Below are 13478 nucleotides of genomic sequence, written 5' to 3' on the forward strand. Positions count from 1 at the left end.
TTTGCTGTTCTATGCCTATCCACACAATTCCTATTTGGCCCTGCAGGCGCCCGTTACAACAGTGCAATCTGCAAACGGGCGCCTGCAGCAGTCCGAGCTGGGTCGGCCCGTTCTTCATTTTTCTTTTCTGGAAAGGATAAAAAAATCAGCGTGACCCATATTTGAACTCAAGACCACTCCATAGCAAGCAAATCGACTTAACCACTACGACACCACCATGGGTCATGCAATCTTTTCAAAATCGATGAACTTTTTCGAAATCAGGTGAATTTTTTTCAAAATCGATGAACTTTTGTTTCAAATTTGATGATTTTTTTGAAATCGATGAACTTTTTGCATAATCAATGAACTTTTTTCAAAACCACGATCTTTTTCTTAATTAATTCAAAAAAATTAAGTGGTACAGTACATGAATAAAATAGCGCTGCAGCCCTGTTATTATGCTGTCGCCTCTGGTGCTAATCAACAATGGCAAGTAGGTCTTCTGGCTAGTGACACTTGTATGTTAACACTATTAAGCGTGCACGTGCAACGCACGTACCCTAATAAAGTACACTAAAAGCATGAACTTTCACTCCAGTTTTTACCAGAACATTTAAATGCATGTCACGCCCAATGATTTGAATGCAATAATTTATTTTAGATTAAGTCATAAGTCTTGTTTGACTGGTGAAAGACTTTCATTGTTGAAATGTTGTGATCCCAAAATTACAAAAACAAAATGAAAAAACCCGCGCATGTAACACGCGACAAATACACGTGTCTTCACATAAAATTAACAATGACATAAATGTATTGTATTTGTTACTTATTACAAAAACACTTAAAAATAACAACTAAGGAACATTATCTAGTAATCATTATTTGATGATGATCCTCTCTGGAAGGTCCATCTTTTGATCCGATCGATGATGCTTCGTTCTAAGACCGGGATATTGTTTAAAACTTCATTCTCTTCATACTTCAAAATATGAACCAAAAATCGCTTCCTCAGTTCAAAATCATCCTACATATGCATTATATAACATCGTTATTAAAAAAAAAACATGTGTAATGTGTGTAGAAATGAGCATGGTGTCAATACTTACCTTGGGTACTGGAAAATGCAGCATCCCATCGTGCCATGAGTGTATTAAATTGAAAACCAAATAACCAGACAGGGGACTGCATGTATGAAATGTTACATGCAAATTGAATGAATCAATTAAGATTGTGATATATTGACAAGATTCGTACCCGTATGAGTTTGTTGGAACAGCAGGAACTTTGCATCCCCATTTCAAAATGTCGTCCTTGAAGGCAGGGTTTGCAGCTTGGAGTGCAAGGTTTAGATTGTTGGCCATAGTTTTGTTGGAAATATGCCCTAGAGGCAATAATAAATTGATTATTATTATATTTCCTTGTTCATGATAATCGTTTATTATCCATGCTAGAATTGTATTGATAGGAAACTCAGATACATGTGTGTGGATACATAGACAACACCATGTCCCTAGTAAGCCTCTAGTTGACTAGCTCGTTGATCAAGAGATGGTTACGGTTTCCTGACCATGGACATTGGATGTCGTTGATAACGGGATCACATCATTAGGAGAATGATGTGATGGACAAGACCCAATCCTAAGCATAGCACAAGATCGTGTAGTTCGTATGCTAAAGCTTTTCTAATGTCAAGTATCATTTCCTTAGACCATGAGATTGTGCAACTCCCGGATACCGTAGGAGTGCCTTGGGTGTGCCAAACGTCACAACGTAACTGGGTGGCTATAAAGGTACACTACGGGTATCTCCGAAAGTGTCTGTTGGGTTGGCACGAATCAAGACTGGGATTTGTCACTCCGTGTAAACGGAGAGGTATCTCTGGGCCCACTCGGTAGGACATCATCATAATGTGCACAATGTGATCAAGGAGTTGATCACGGGATGATGTGTTACGGAACGAGTAAAGAGACTTGCCGGTAACGAGATTGAACAAGGTATCGGGATACCGACGATCGAATCTCGGGCAAGTATCGTACCGCTAGACAAAGGGAATTGTATACGGGATTGATCGAATCCTCGACATCGTGGTTCATCCGATGAGATCATCGTGGAACATGTGGGAGCCAACATGGGTATCCAGATCCCGCTGTTGGTTATTGACCGGAGAGTCATCTCGGTCATGTCTGCATGTCTCCCGAACCCGTAGGGTCTACACACTTAAGGTTCGGTGACGCTAGGGTTATAGAGATATTAGTATGCGGTAACCCGAAAGTTGTTCGGAGTCCCGGATGAGATCCCGGACGTCACGAGGAGTTCCGGAATGGTCCGGAGGTAAAGAATTATATATAGGAAGTGCTATTTCAGCCATCGGGACAAGTTTCGGGGTCACCGGTATTGTACCGGGACCACCGGAAGGGTCCCGGGGGTCCACCGGGTGGGGCCACCTGCCCCGGGGGGCCACATGGGCTGTAGGGGGTGCGCCTTGGCCTATATGGGCCAAGGGCACCAGCCCCTAGAGGCCCATGCGCCAAAGGGACAAGAGGAGGGGAGAGTCCTAAAGGGGGAAGGCACCTCCGAGGTGCCTTGGGGAGGATGGACTCCTCCCCCCCTTGGCCGCACCCTTCCTTGGAGGAAGGGGCAAGGCTGCGCCCTCCCCCTCTCCCTTGGCCCTATATATAGTGGGGGGAAGGGAGGGCAACCATACCTATGCCCTGACGCCTCCCTCTCCCTCCCACGACACATCTTCCTCCTCCCGCAGCACTTGGCGAAGCCCTGTTGGAATCCCGCTACTTCCACCACCACGCCGTCGTGCTGCTGGATCTCCATCAACCTCTCCTCCCCCCTTGCTAGATCAAGAAGAAGGAGACGTCGCTGCTCCGTACGTGTGTTGAACGCGGAGGTGCCGTCCGTTCGGCGCTAGGATCATCGGTGATTTGGATCACGACGAGTACGACTCCATCAACCCCGTTCTCTTGAACGCTTCCGCGCGCGATCTACAAGGGTATGTAGATCTACTCCTCCCTCGTTGCTAGATGACTCCATAGATTGATCTTTGTGACACGTAGGAAAATTTTGAATTATTGCTACGTTCTCCAACAGTGGCATCATGAGCTAGGTCTATGCGTAGTTTCCATGCACGAGTAGAACACAAAGTAGTTGTGGGCGTTGATTTTGTTCAATATGCTTGCCGTTACTAGTCTTATCTTGATTCGGCGGCATCGTGGGATGAAGCGGCCCGGACCGACCTTACACGTACTCTTACGTGAGACTGGTTCCACCGACTGACATGCACTAGTTGCATAAGGTGGCTAGCGGGTGTCTGTCTCTCCCACTTTAGTCGGATCGGATTCGATGAAAAGGGTCCTTATGAAGGGTAAATAGCAATTGGCATATCACGTTGTGGTCTTTGCGTAGGTAAGAAACGTTCTTGCTAGAAACCCATAGCAGCCACGTAAAACATGCAAACAACAATTAGAGGACGTCTAACTTGTTTTTGCAAGGTATGCTATGTGATGTGATATGGCCAAAAGGATGTGATGAATGATATATGTGATGTATGAGATTGATCATGTTCTTGTAATAGGAATCACGACTTGCATGTCGATGAGTATGACAACCGGCAGGAGCCATAGGAGTTGTCTTTATTTATTTATGACATGCGTGTCAACATAAACGCCATGTAATTACTTTAATTTATTGCTAACCGTTAGCTGTAGTAGTAGAAGTAATAGTTGGCGAGACAACTTCATAAAGACACGATGATGGAGATCATGGTGTCATGCCGGTGACAATGATGATCATGGAGCCCCGAAGATGGAGATCTAGAGGAGCAAAGTGATGATGGCCATATCATGTCACTATTTGATTGCATGTGATGTTTATCATGTTTATACATCTTGTTTACTTAGAACGACGGTAGTAAATAAGATGATCCCTCATTAAAATTTCAAGAAAGTGTTCCCCCTAACTGTGCACCGTTGCGACAGTTTGTTCGTTTCTAAGCACCACGTGATGATCGGGTGTGATAGATTCCAACATTCACATACAACGGGTGTAAGACAGATTTACACATGCAAACACTTAGGTTGACTTGACGAGCCTAGCATGTACAGACATGGCCTCGGAACACAGAAGACCGAAAGGTCGAGCATGAGTCGTATGGTAGATACGATCAACATGAAGATGTTCACCGATGTTGACTAGTCCGTCTCACGTGATGATCGGACACGGCCTAGTTGACTCGGATCATGTAATCACTTAGATGACTAGAGGGATGTCTATCTGAGTGGGAGTTCATAAGATGAACTTGTTTATCCTGAACATAGTCAAAAGGATTTTGCAAATTATGTCGTAGCTCGCGCTTTAGTTCTATTGTTTAGATATGTTCCTAGAGAAAATTTAGTTGAAAGTTGATAGTAGCAATTATGCGGACTAGGTCCGTAAACTGAGGATTGTCCTCATTGCTTCATAGAAGGCTTATGTCCTTCATGCACCGCTCAGTGTGCTGAACCTCGAACGTCGTCTGTGGATGTTGCGAACATCTGACATACACGTTTTGATGACTACATGATAGTTCAGTGCGTAATGCTAAACGGTTTAGAGTTGAGGCACCGAAAACGTTTTGAAACGTCGCGAAACATATGAGATGTTTCGAGGGCTGAAATTGGGATTTCAGGCTTGTGCCCACGTCAAGAGGGATAAGACCTCCGACGATTTTCTTAATCTGCAAACTAAGGGAGAAAAGCTCAATTGTTGAGCTTGTGCTCAGATTGTCTGAGTACAACAATCATTTGAATCGAGTGGGAGTTGATCTTCCAGATGAGACAGTGATGTTTCTCCAAAGTCATTGCCACCAAGCTGCTAGAGCTTCGTGATGAACTATAATATATCAGGGACATATATGATGATCCTTGAGATATTCGCGATGTTTGACACCACAAAAGTAGAAATCAAGAAGGAGCATCAATTGTTGATGGTTGGCGAAACCACTAGTTTCAAGAAGGGCAAGGGCAAGAAGGGATACTTCATGAAACGGCAATTCAGCTGCTGCTCTAGTGAAGAAACCCAAGGTTGAACCCAAACCCGAGACTAAGTGCTTCTGTAATAAGGGGACCAGCCACTGGAGCGGGATTACCCTAGATACTTGATAGATGAGAAGGCTGGCAAGGTCGATAGAAGTATATTGGATATACATTGTGTTGATGTGTACTTTACTAGTACGCCTAGTAGCACCAGGGTATTAGATACCGTTTCGGTTGCTAAGTGCTAGTAACTCAAAATAAAAGCTACGGAATAAACGGAGACTAGCTAAAGGTGAGCTGACGATATGTGTTGGAAGTGTTTCCAATGTTGATATGATCAAGCATCGCACGCTCCCTCTACCATCGAGATTGGTGTTAAACCTAAATAATTGTTATTTGGTGTTTGCGTTGAGCATAGACGTGATTGGATTATGTCTATCGCAATACGGTTATTCATTTAAGGAGAATAATGGTTACTCTGTTTATTTGAATAATACCTTCCATGGTCTTACACCTGAAATGAATGGTTTATTGAATCTCGATCGTAGTGATACACATGTTCATGCCAAAAGATAGTAATGATAGTACCACCTACTTGTGGCACTGCCACGTAAGTCATATCGGTATAAAACGCATGAAGAAGCTCCATGTTGATGGATCTTTGGACTCACTCATTTTTGAAAGGTTTGAGACATGCGAACCATGTCTATTGGTGTATATGCATAAAGAAACTCCATGCAAATGGACCATTTGGACTCACTTGATTTTGAATCACTTGAGACATGCAAATCATACCACATGGGCAAGATGACTGAAAGCCTCGTTTTTCAGTAAAATGGAACTAGAAAGTAACTTGTTGGAAGTAATACATTTTGATGTGTGCAGTCCAATGAGTGCTGAGGCGTGTAGTGGACATCGTTATGTTCTTACTTCATAGATGGTTTGAGTAGATGTTGAGTACATTTACTTGATGAATCACGAGTCTGAATTATTGAAAGGTTCAAGTAATTTCAGGGTGAAGTTGAAAGATCGTCGTGACAAGAGGATAAAAGATCTATGATATGATCATAGAGATGAATATCTGAATTACGAGTTTGGCACATAATTAAGACATTGTGGAAATTGTTTCACAACTAATACAGTCTGGAACACCATAGTGTGATGGTGTGTCCGAACATCATAACTGCACCCTATTGGATATGATGCATACCATGATGTCTCTTATCGAATTACCACGATAGTTTATGGGTTAGGCATTAAAGACAACCACATTCACTTTAAATAGGGCACCACGTAATTCCGATGAGATGACACCATATGAACTATGGTTTAGAGAAACCTAAGCTGTCATTTCTTAAAAGTTTGGGGCTGCGACGCTTATGTGAAAAAGTTTCAGGCTGATAAGCTCGAACCCAAAGCGGATAAATGCATCTTCATAGGACACCCAAAACAGTTGGGTATACCTCCTATCTCAGATCCGAAAGCAATAAGGGATTGTTTCTAGAATCGGGTCCTTTCTCGAGGAAAAGTTTCTCTCGAAAGAATTGAGTGGGAGGATGGTGGAGACTTGATGAGGTTATTGAACCGTCTCTTCAACTAGTGTGTGGCAGGGCACAGGAGTTGTTCCTGTGGCACCTACACCAATTGAAGTGGAAGCTTATGATAGTGATCATGAAACTTCAGATCAAGTCACTACCAAACCTCGTGGGATGACAAGGATGCGTACTACTTCAAAGTGGTACGTAATCCTGTCTTGGAAGTCATGTTGCTAGACAACAATGAACCTACGAGCTATGGAGAAGCAATGGTGGGCCCGGATTCCGATAAATGGCTCGAGGCCATAAAATCCGAGAGAGGATCCATGTATGAAAACAAAGTGTAGACTTTGGCAGAACAGCTCGATGGTCGTAAGGCTGTTGAGTATAGATGGGTTTTAAAAGGAAGACGGACAATGATGGTAAGTATCACCATTAAGAAAGCTCGACTTGTCGTTAAGATGTTTTCCGACAAGTTCAAGGAGTTGACTATGATGAGACTTTCTCACCCGTAGCGATGCTAAGAGTCTGTTGGAATTATGTTAGCAATTACTGCATTATTTATGAAATCTTGCAGATAGGATGTCAAAACATTGTTTCCTCGATGATTTTTTTGAGGAAAGGTTGTATGTGATACAATCGGAAGGTTTTGTCAATCCTGAAAGATGCTAACAAGTGTACAAAGCTCCAGCTATCCTTCTAACGACTGGAGTAAGCATCTCGGAGTTGGAATGTGTGCTTTGATGAGATGATCAAAGATTTTGGGTGTATACAAATTTTATGAGAAACTTGTATTTCCAAAGAAGTGAGTGGGAGCACTATAGAATTTCTGATGAGTATATGTTGTTGACATATTAAGGATCAGAAATGATGTAGAATTTCTGGAAAGCATATAGGGTTATTTGGAAAGTGTTTTTCAATGGAAAGCCTGGATTAAGCTACTTGAGCATTGAGCATCAAGATCTATAAGGATAGATCAAAACGCTTAATGGTACTTTCAAATGAGCACATACATTGACATGATCTTGAAGGTGTTCAAGATGGATCAGTCAAAGAAGGAGTTCTTGCCTGAGTTGTAAGGTATGAAGTTAAGACTTAATGCTCGACCACGGCAGAATAGAGAGAAAGGACGAAGGTCGTCCCCTATGCTTAAGACATAGGCTCTACAGTATGCTATGCTGTGTACCGCACCTGAAATGTGCCTTGCCATGAGTCAGTCAAGGGGTACAAGAGTGATCCAAGAATGGATCACAGGACAGCGGTCAAAGTTATCCTTAGTAACTAGTGGACTAAGGAATTTTCTCGATTATGGAGGTGGTAAAAGAGTTCGTCGTAAAGGGTTACGCCGATGCAAACTTTGACACTAATCCAGATTATTCTGAGTAGTAAACTGGATTCGTATAGTAGAACAGTTATTTGGAATAGCTCCAAATAGAACGTGGTAGCCGCATCTAGGAGATGACATAGAGATTTGTAAAGCACACACGGATCTGAAAGGTTCAGACCCGTTGACTATAACCTCTCTCACAAGCATAACATGATCAAACCCAGAACTCATCGAGTGTTAATCACATGGTAAATGTGAACTAGATTATTGACTCTAGTAAACTCTTTGGGTGTTAGTCACATGGGGATGTGACCTGTGAGTGTTAATCACATGGCGATGTGAACTAGATTATTGACTCTAGTGCAAGTGGGAGACTGTTGGAAATATGCCCTAGAGGCAATAATAAATTGATTATTATTATATTTCCTTGTTCATGATAATCGTTTATTATCCATGCTAGAATTGTATTGATAGGAAACTCAGATACATGTGTGTGGATACATAGACAACACCATGTCCCTAGTAAGCCTCTAGTTGACTAGCTCGTTGATCAACAGATGGTTACGGTTTCCTGACCATGGACATTGGATGTCGTTGATAACGGGATCACATCATTAGGAGAATGATGTGATGGACAAGACCCAATCCTAAGCATAGCACAAGATCGTGTAGTTCATATGCTAAAGCTTTTCTAATGTCAAGTATCATTTCCTTAGACCATGAGATTGTGCAACTCCCGGATACCGTAGGAGTGCTTTGGGTGTGCCAAACGTCACAACGTAACTGGGTGGCTATAAAGGTACACTACGGGTATCTTCGAAAGTGTCTGTTGGGTTGGCACGAATCAAGACTGGGATTTGTCATTTCGTATGACGGAGAGGTATCTCTGGGCCCACTCGGTAATGCATCATCATAATGAGCTCAATGTGACCAAGTGGTTGATCATGGGATCATGCATTACGGCACGAGTAAAGTGACTTGCCGGTAACGAGATTGAACTAGGTATCGGGATACCGACGATCGAATCTCGGGCAAGTATCGTACCGCTAGACAAAGGGAATTGTATACGGGATTGATCGAATCCTCGACATCGTGGTTCATCCGATGAGATCATCGTGGAACATGTGGGAGCCAACATGGGTATCCAGATCCCGCTGTTGGTTATTGACCGGAGAGTCATCTCGGTCATGTCTGCATGTCTCCCGAACCCGTAGGGTCTACACACTTAAGGTTCGGTGACGCTAGGGTTATAGAAATATTAGTATGCGGTAACCCGAAAGTTGTTCGGAGTCCCGGATGAGATCCCGGACGTCACGAGGAGTTCCGGAATGGTCCGGAGGTAAAGAATTATATATAGGAAGTGCTATTTCGGCCATCGGGACAAGTTTCGGGGTCACCGGTATTGTACCGGGACCACCGGAAGGGTCCCGGGGGTCCACCAGGTGGGGCCACCTGCCCCGGGGGGCCACATGGGCTGTAGGGGGTGCGCCTTGGCCTATATGGGCCAAGGGCACCAGCCCCTAGAGGCCCATGCGCCAAAGGGACAAGAGGAGGGGAGAGTCCTAAAGGGGGAAGGCACTTCCGAGGTGCCTTGGGGAGGATGGACTCCTCCCCCCCTTGGCCGCACCCTTCCTTGGAGGAAGGGGCAAGGCTGCGCCCTCCCCCTCTCCCTTGGCCCTATATATAGTGGGGGGAAGGGAGGGCAACCATACCTATGCCCTGGCGCCTCCCTCTCCCTCCCACGACACATCTTCCTCCTCCCGCAGCGCTTGGCGAAGCCCTGTTGGAATCCCGCTACTTCCACCACCACGCCGTCGTGCTGCTGGATCTCCATCAACCTCTCCTCCCCCCTTGCTGGATCAAGAAGGAGGAGACGTCGCTGCTCCGTACGTGTGTTGAACGCGGAGGTGCCGTCCGTTCGGCGCTAGGATCATCGGTGATTTGGATCACGACGAGTACGACTCCATCAACCCCGTTCTCTTGAACGCTTCCGCGCGCGATCTACAAGGGTATGTAGATCTACTCCTCCCTCGTTGCTAGATGACTCCATAGATTGATCTTTGTGACACGTAGGAAAATTTTGAATTATTGCTACGTTCTCCAACAAGTTTCAAGTATATGCTTTCCGAAAGTGGGTATTGAAAGCGGGTCCAAAATAGATACAACTTTTTTATGTTGGTCCAAGACAAACAATAAAAATAACCCAAGAATATCACGAGGCAATAAAATCTACAATTATACATGCATTTAGAAATACATCAATCATTATCATTCATTAAGACCAAATAATCAATAAATTTAAATTTAAATCTTACCGTATCACATTCTGAGATATGATACTCATTGTTGTCAGGCCAGCTATCAAACAATTGTGCCAACATAGCAATGTCCATACCTTCACGATGACTTGGGACTCGTGCATAGTGGGACATGGACTACAATGTTGTAAGAAAATATTAGTAGAATGAGGCAAAATGTAAAATGTGATTAAAATAACTTACACAGAATCGTAGATCCATATAGTGTACCGGGACGTCTCTAGCAAGTTGGACGTCGTGGCACGCTAGTATCCTCACAGCCATGTTAAAACAATCAGCATCCATGTACTCATCATTTTTTAATATGTTCTTTAATTGTCTCAAGTTTAAATTAATAGGGTAAGGCTGGGAGCTTGTCACCCATTCGCTCCTGTGAAATAGGAATTCTGTCATTATACAAGAGTAATAGGAACAAAAATGAATTGCAAAAATGTGTCTTACTCTAGCATCGGGACATCATAAACCATGCTGATGAACAAGCAAAGTTCATCTATTAAGTCGTCGTTTGTTGGAGTGACAGGCGGCGAAAGGATAAATGATTGCGAGATGAGCTCAACTTGTGAAGATGAGTTGGATACTTTAGGTTTGTTAGGAGGTCTTTCGACAATCATACAATCAGTGGGATCCGTGTTGGTTTCATCATCATCCAAGTCTCGGTTTCTTATATCGTCATCATTGAATTCCGAGTCGACTAAAATGACAACTAATTTTGTTCTAAAATCTTTCATGTGAACCTAAAGTGAAGTAGTAATAAGACTTAGTTCTCAAATAATGATACAACACAAAATAATTATTATCATGATACGATGCAAAATATACCTGTTCGAGAGTGTCGGACAAACTATCTCCCGTGAAGTACTCCATGAAATTTAACATCCAGAGACCACAAGATGACCTTGATGATAAATAAATTTTGTTATGCTTAATAACAAAAATATTAATAAAAAATAGTATCATAAAATGATGATGACTGAACCACACTATCATACCGGATACGCTCGATAAAAAAGGAACTAAACAACGTTTGCCGCTAATATAAATCAAATGACCAAAAGGGCTATCAATAAAATAACTAAATTTCTAAACCCATATATTTTGTATATAAATCAAATGAACAAAACGGTTATCAATAAAAAAATGAATTTGTGAATGCATAATTATTTTGAGAGAAACCCATATAATTATTACTTTCACTGAATAGGTTGTCGATCATAGATACAAAAGTTAAACAAAAGAGACACGGCCAATGATCCATTTGGTCGATGTACTGTTTAATCTGGGTGGCCTAATTAGGTGATAGAAAAGCAACCAGAGGTCGGATTGCAAAAGAGAGAGAAAAAGCAACCAAAGAAACACTAATAAGGAACAACCGGTGAAAAGTAAAATAAAAAAAGAGCAACAGGATGTAACCCGTCGCACTATCACTATATCGATCTCTCCAGTACACTATCACTTTGCTTTCTCCACTTCTCACTTCTTCCTCCGCCAGCCGCCTCCTCTATAGCACGACGCCTACTCTGCAGCACGCCACATCCTTTCCCGGCACGACGTCGGCCGGCGCCCCCGCCCCCGCCCCCGCCCCCACCCCCACCCCACCACCTCCACCACCATGGCCTTGCCCCGTCTCCTCCTATTCCCACCAGGGCCTCGCCCCACCGGCCCTTATCCCCAGCACGGCCTTGCCCCACCCCCTCCTCTCACCACCGCGGTCGTGCCTCGCCGCCAACCCCGCGGATCTTCCCAGGATCGACTCTGCCGCCTCCATCCTACTGCCTCAGAGGAGATCGAGATGTGAGCTGGTCGACACTATTCGGGAGCAGGCATATCGAATTGGATCGAGATCCAGTGCGTCATCAAGTCGCTCCGGGAAGGAGTTCGCAGCTCGCATACGTGCTCTATAGGATCAGCCTAATCTCTCTGTCGCCGCTGTTGTCATAACGGCTTGCAATAGACCAGACTATTTCCAGAGGTCAGTTCAATCTATCCTCAAGTAGGCTTTGTCTCCATTCCTTTGTTTTTCATGCAGCTTCAGTTTGTACACTTAGTAGAACACACTTCCTGACCAAATGATGGACAATAACTCTTCCAGGTACCACAAAAGCGGTTGATTCAAAGTTCCCACTATTTATATCACAGGTAATGGTAATAGCAATTTCAGTTATTGTTCCGCAGTGAGTATGTTGTCTGGCCTCATCCTCCTTCCAATGTTTTGTATCAGGTATGTATCATTTGTGTGTAGCCAATCACAATCTTCATCAGCTACAAAAACATTGAGTGTATCTTAGTTAGGAAATCAAAGATAAGATATACAGTGTTTCATGTAGCTGGCATCATGTGTATCAGATTGGTTTTGTTCTCCAGTTGTAAGCACTACTGTAGATTTGGCAGCACGACGTTTGTCACGTAGGCTTTGCAATATCTTTTCTTTATGTTGCTCATATCGGACATTTTCCCTCTGCCTCTTCAGTGCTTGTTTTGCTTCTGTATAGTAAGTGTGAATTAGGTTCAAAACAACTTGAGCAACACACGATTATGGTCCATGTACTATGTATGTGTGAATTATGTATGATAGTTAATATGAGCCAGAAATGATTACCATATGAACTGTTGCATCTGTAGGCTTGAAGTGGCGGTCGTAACACAGTCAGTTGGGAGGACTCAATGGCAGAGTTGATATTATTAACATTTTCATTGTTAGAGACGACAGTACCTAGTGTTGTTAGTGAACATGGACCATTAAGTGGAGTCTGGTCACTCATTACCACATCAACAGGTATGCCTGCATCCAAATTGTATTACCAAAGTCAGTTGCTGACACACAAAAGCTGCTAGTATGTTTGGATGTAGGAGAACACATGACCTTCCACAACTGGTGTGTGTCGTTGCTGGGTGATAGCAGACTGCGCACTGGGCATCTCCATAGTGTCAAAACCTGTCCAAAGAGAAAATTAATTAACATGAATTTAGCTGTGATTAATGAAATGTATGATAAAGAACAGAGAAAATTGAGTAACCAGGCGACATGGCCATGGATGTCTTAGATGGAGTGTTGGTTCCATTTAAAATAGCGGACATAGCTTTCTTACGATCCCTTGCCTCCTTTCTTTTTTTCAATATTGCATCCCTGTTTAGTGCATACCTCTCCCTTTCCCTCTGTCTCTTTAGTTCTTTTGGATCTATTTTTTGACCTGCAAGGCAATGACATAGTCGGTACTTACATGATCTTAGTAGCTAAGAGTAGGTGATATCTGTATTTACCTGAATTGCCGTTGTTCGTCAGGTCCTGAAAGGGAGT

The 13478-nt window shown here is 43.3% G+C and overlaps 1 protein-coding gene across 1 annotated transcript; it reads right to left on the minus strand.

Annotated features, from left to right (window-relative positions):
- Positions 1–850: 850 nt before the first annotated feature.
- On the minus strand, positions 851–11059 carry LOC147991308 (uncharacterized). Its single transcript, XM_087538616.1, has 8 exons — positions 11003–11059; positions 10625–10917; positions 10367–10553; positions 10181–10300; positions 9971–10094; positions 1237–1363; positions 1089–1164; positions 851–1006 (listed from the first exon to the last, which is right to left on the minus strand). The coding sequence occupies exons 1-8, from the start codon at positions 11057–11059 to the stop codon at positions 851–853; spliced, it is 1140 nt and encodes a 379-aa protein (XP_087394742.1).
- Positions 11060–13478: the final 2419 nt, after the last annotated feature.

Source organism: Triticum urartu, chromosome 1A (assembly GCF_056163025.1).
Source record: "Triticum urartu cultivar PI428250 chromosome 1A, HENAU_Tu73, whole genome shotgun sequence".
NCBI lineage: Eukaryota > Viridiplantae > Streptophyta > Magnoliopsida > Poales > Poaceae > Triticum > Triticum urartu.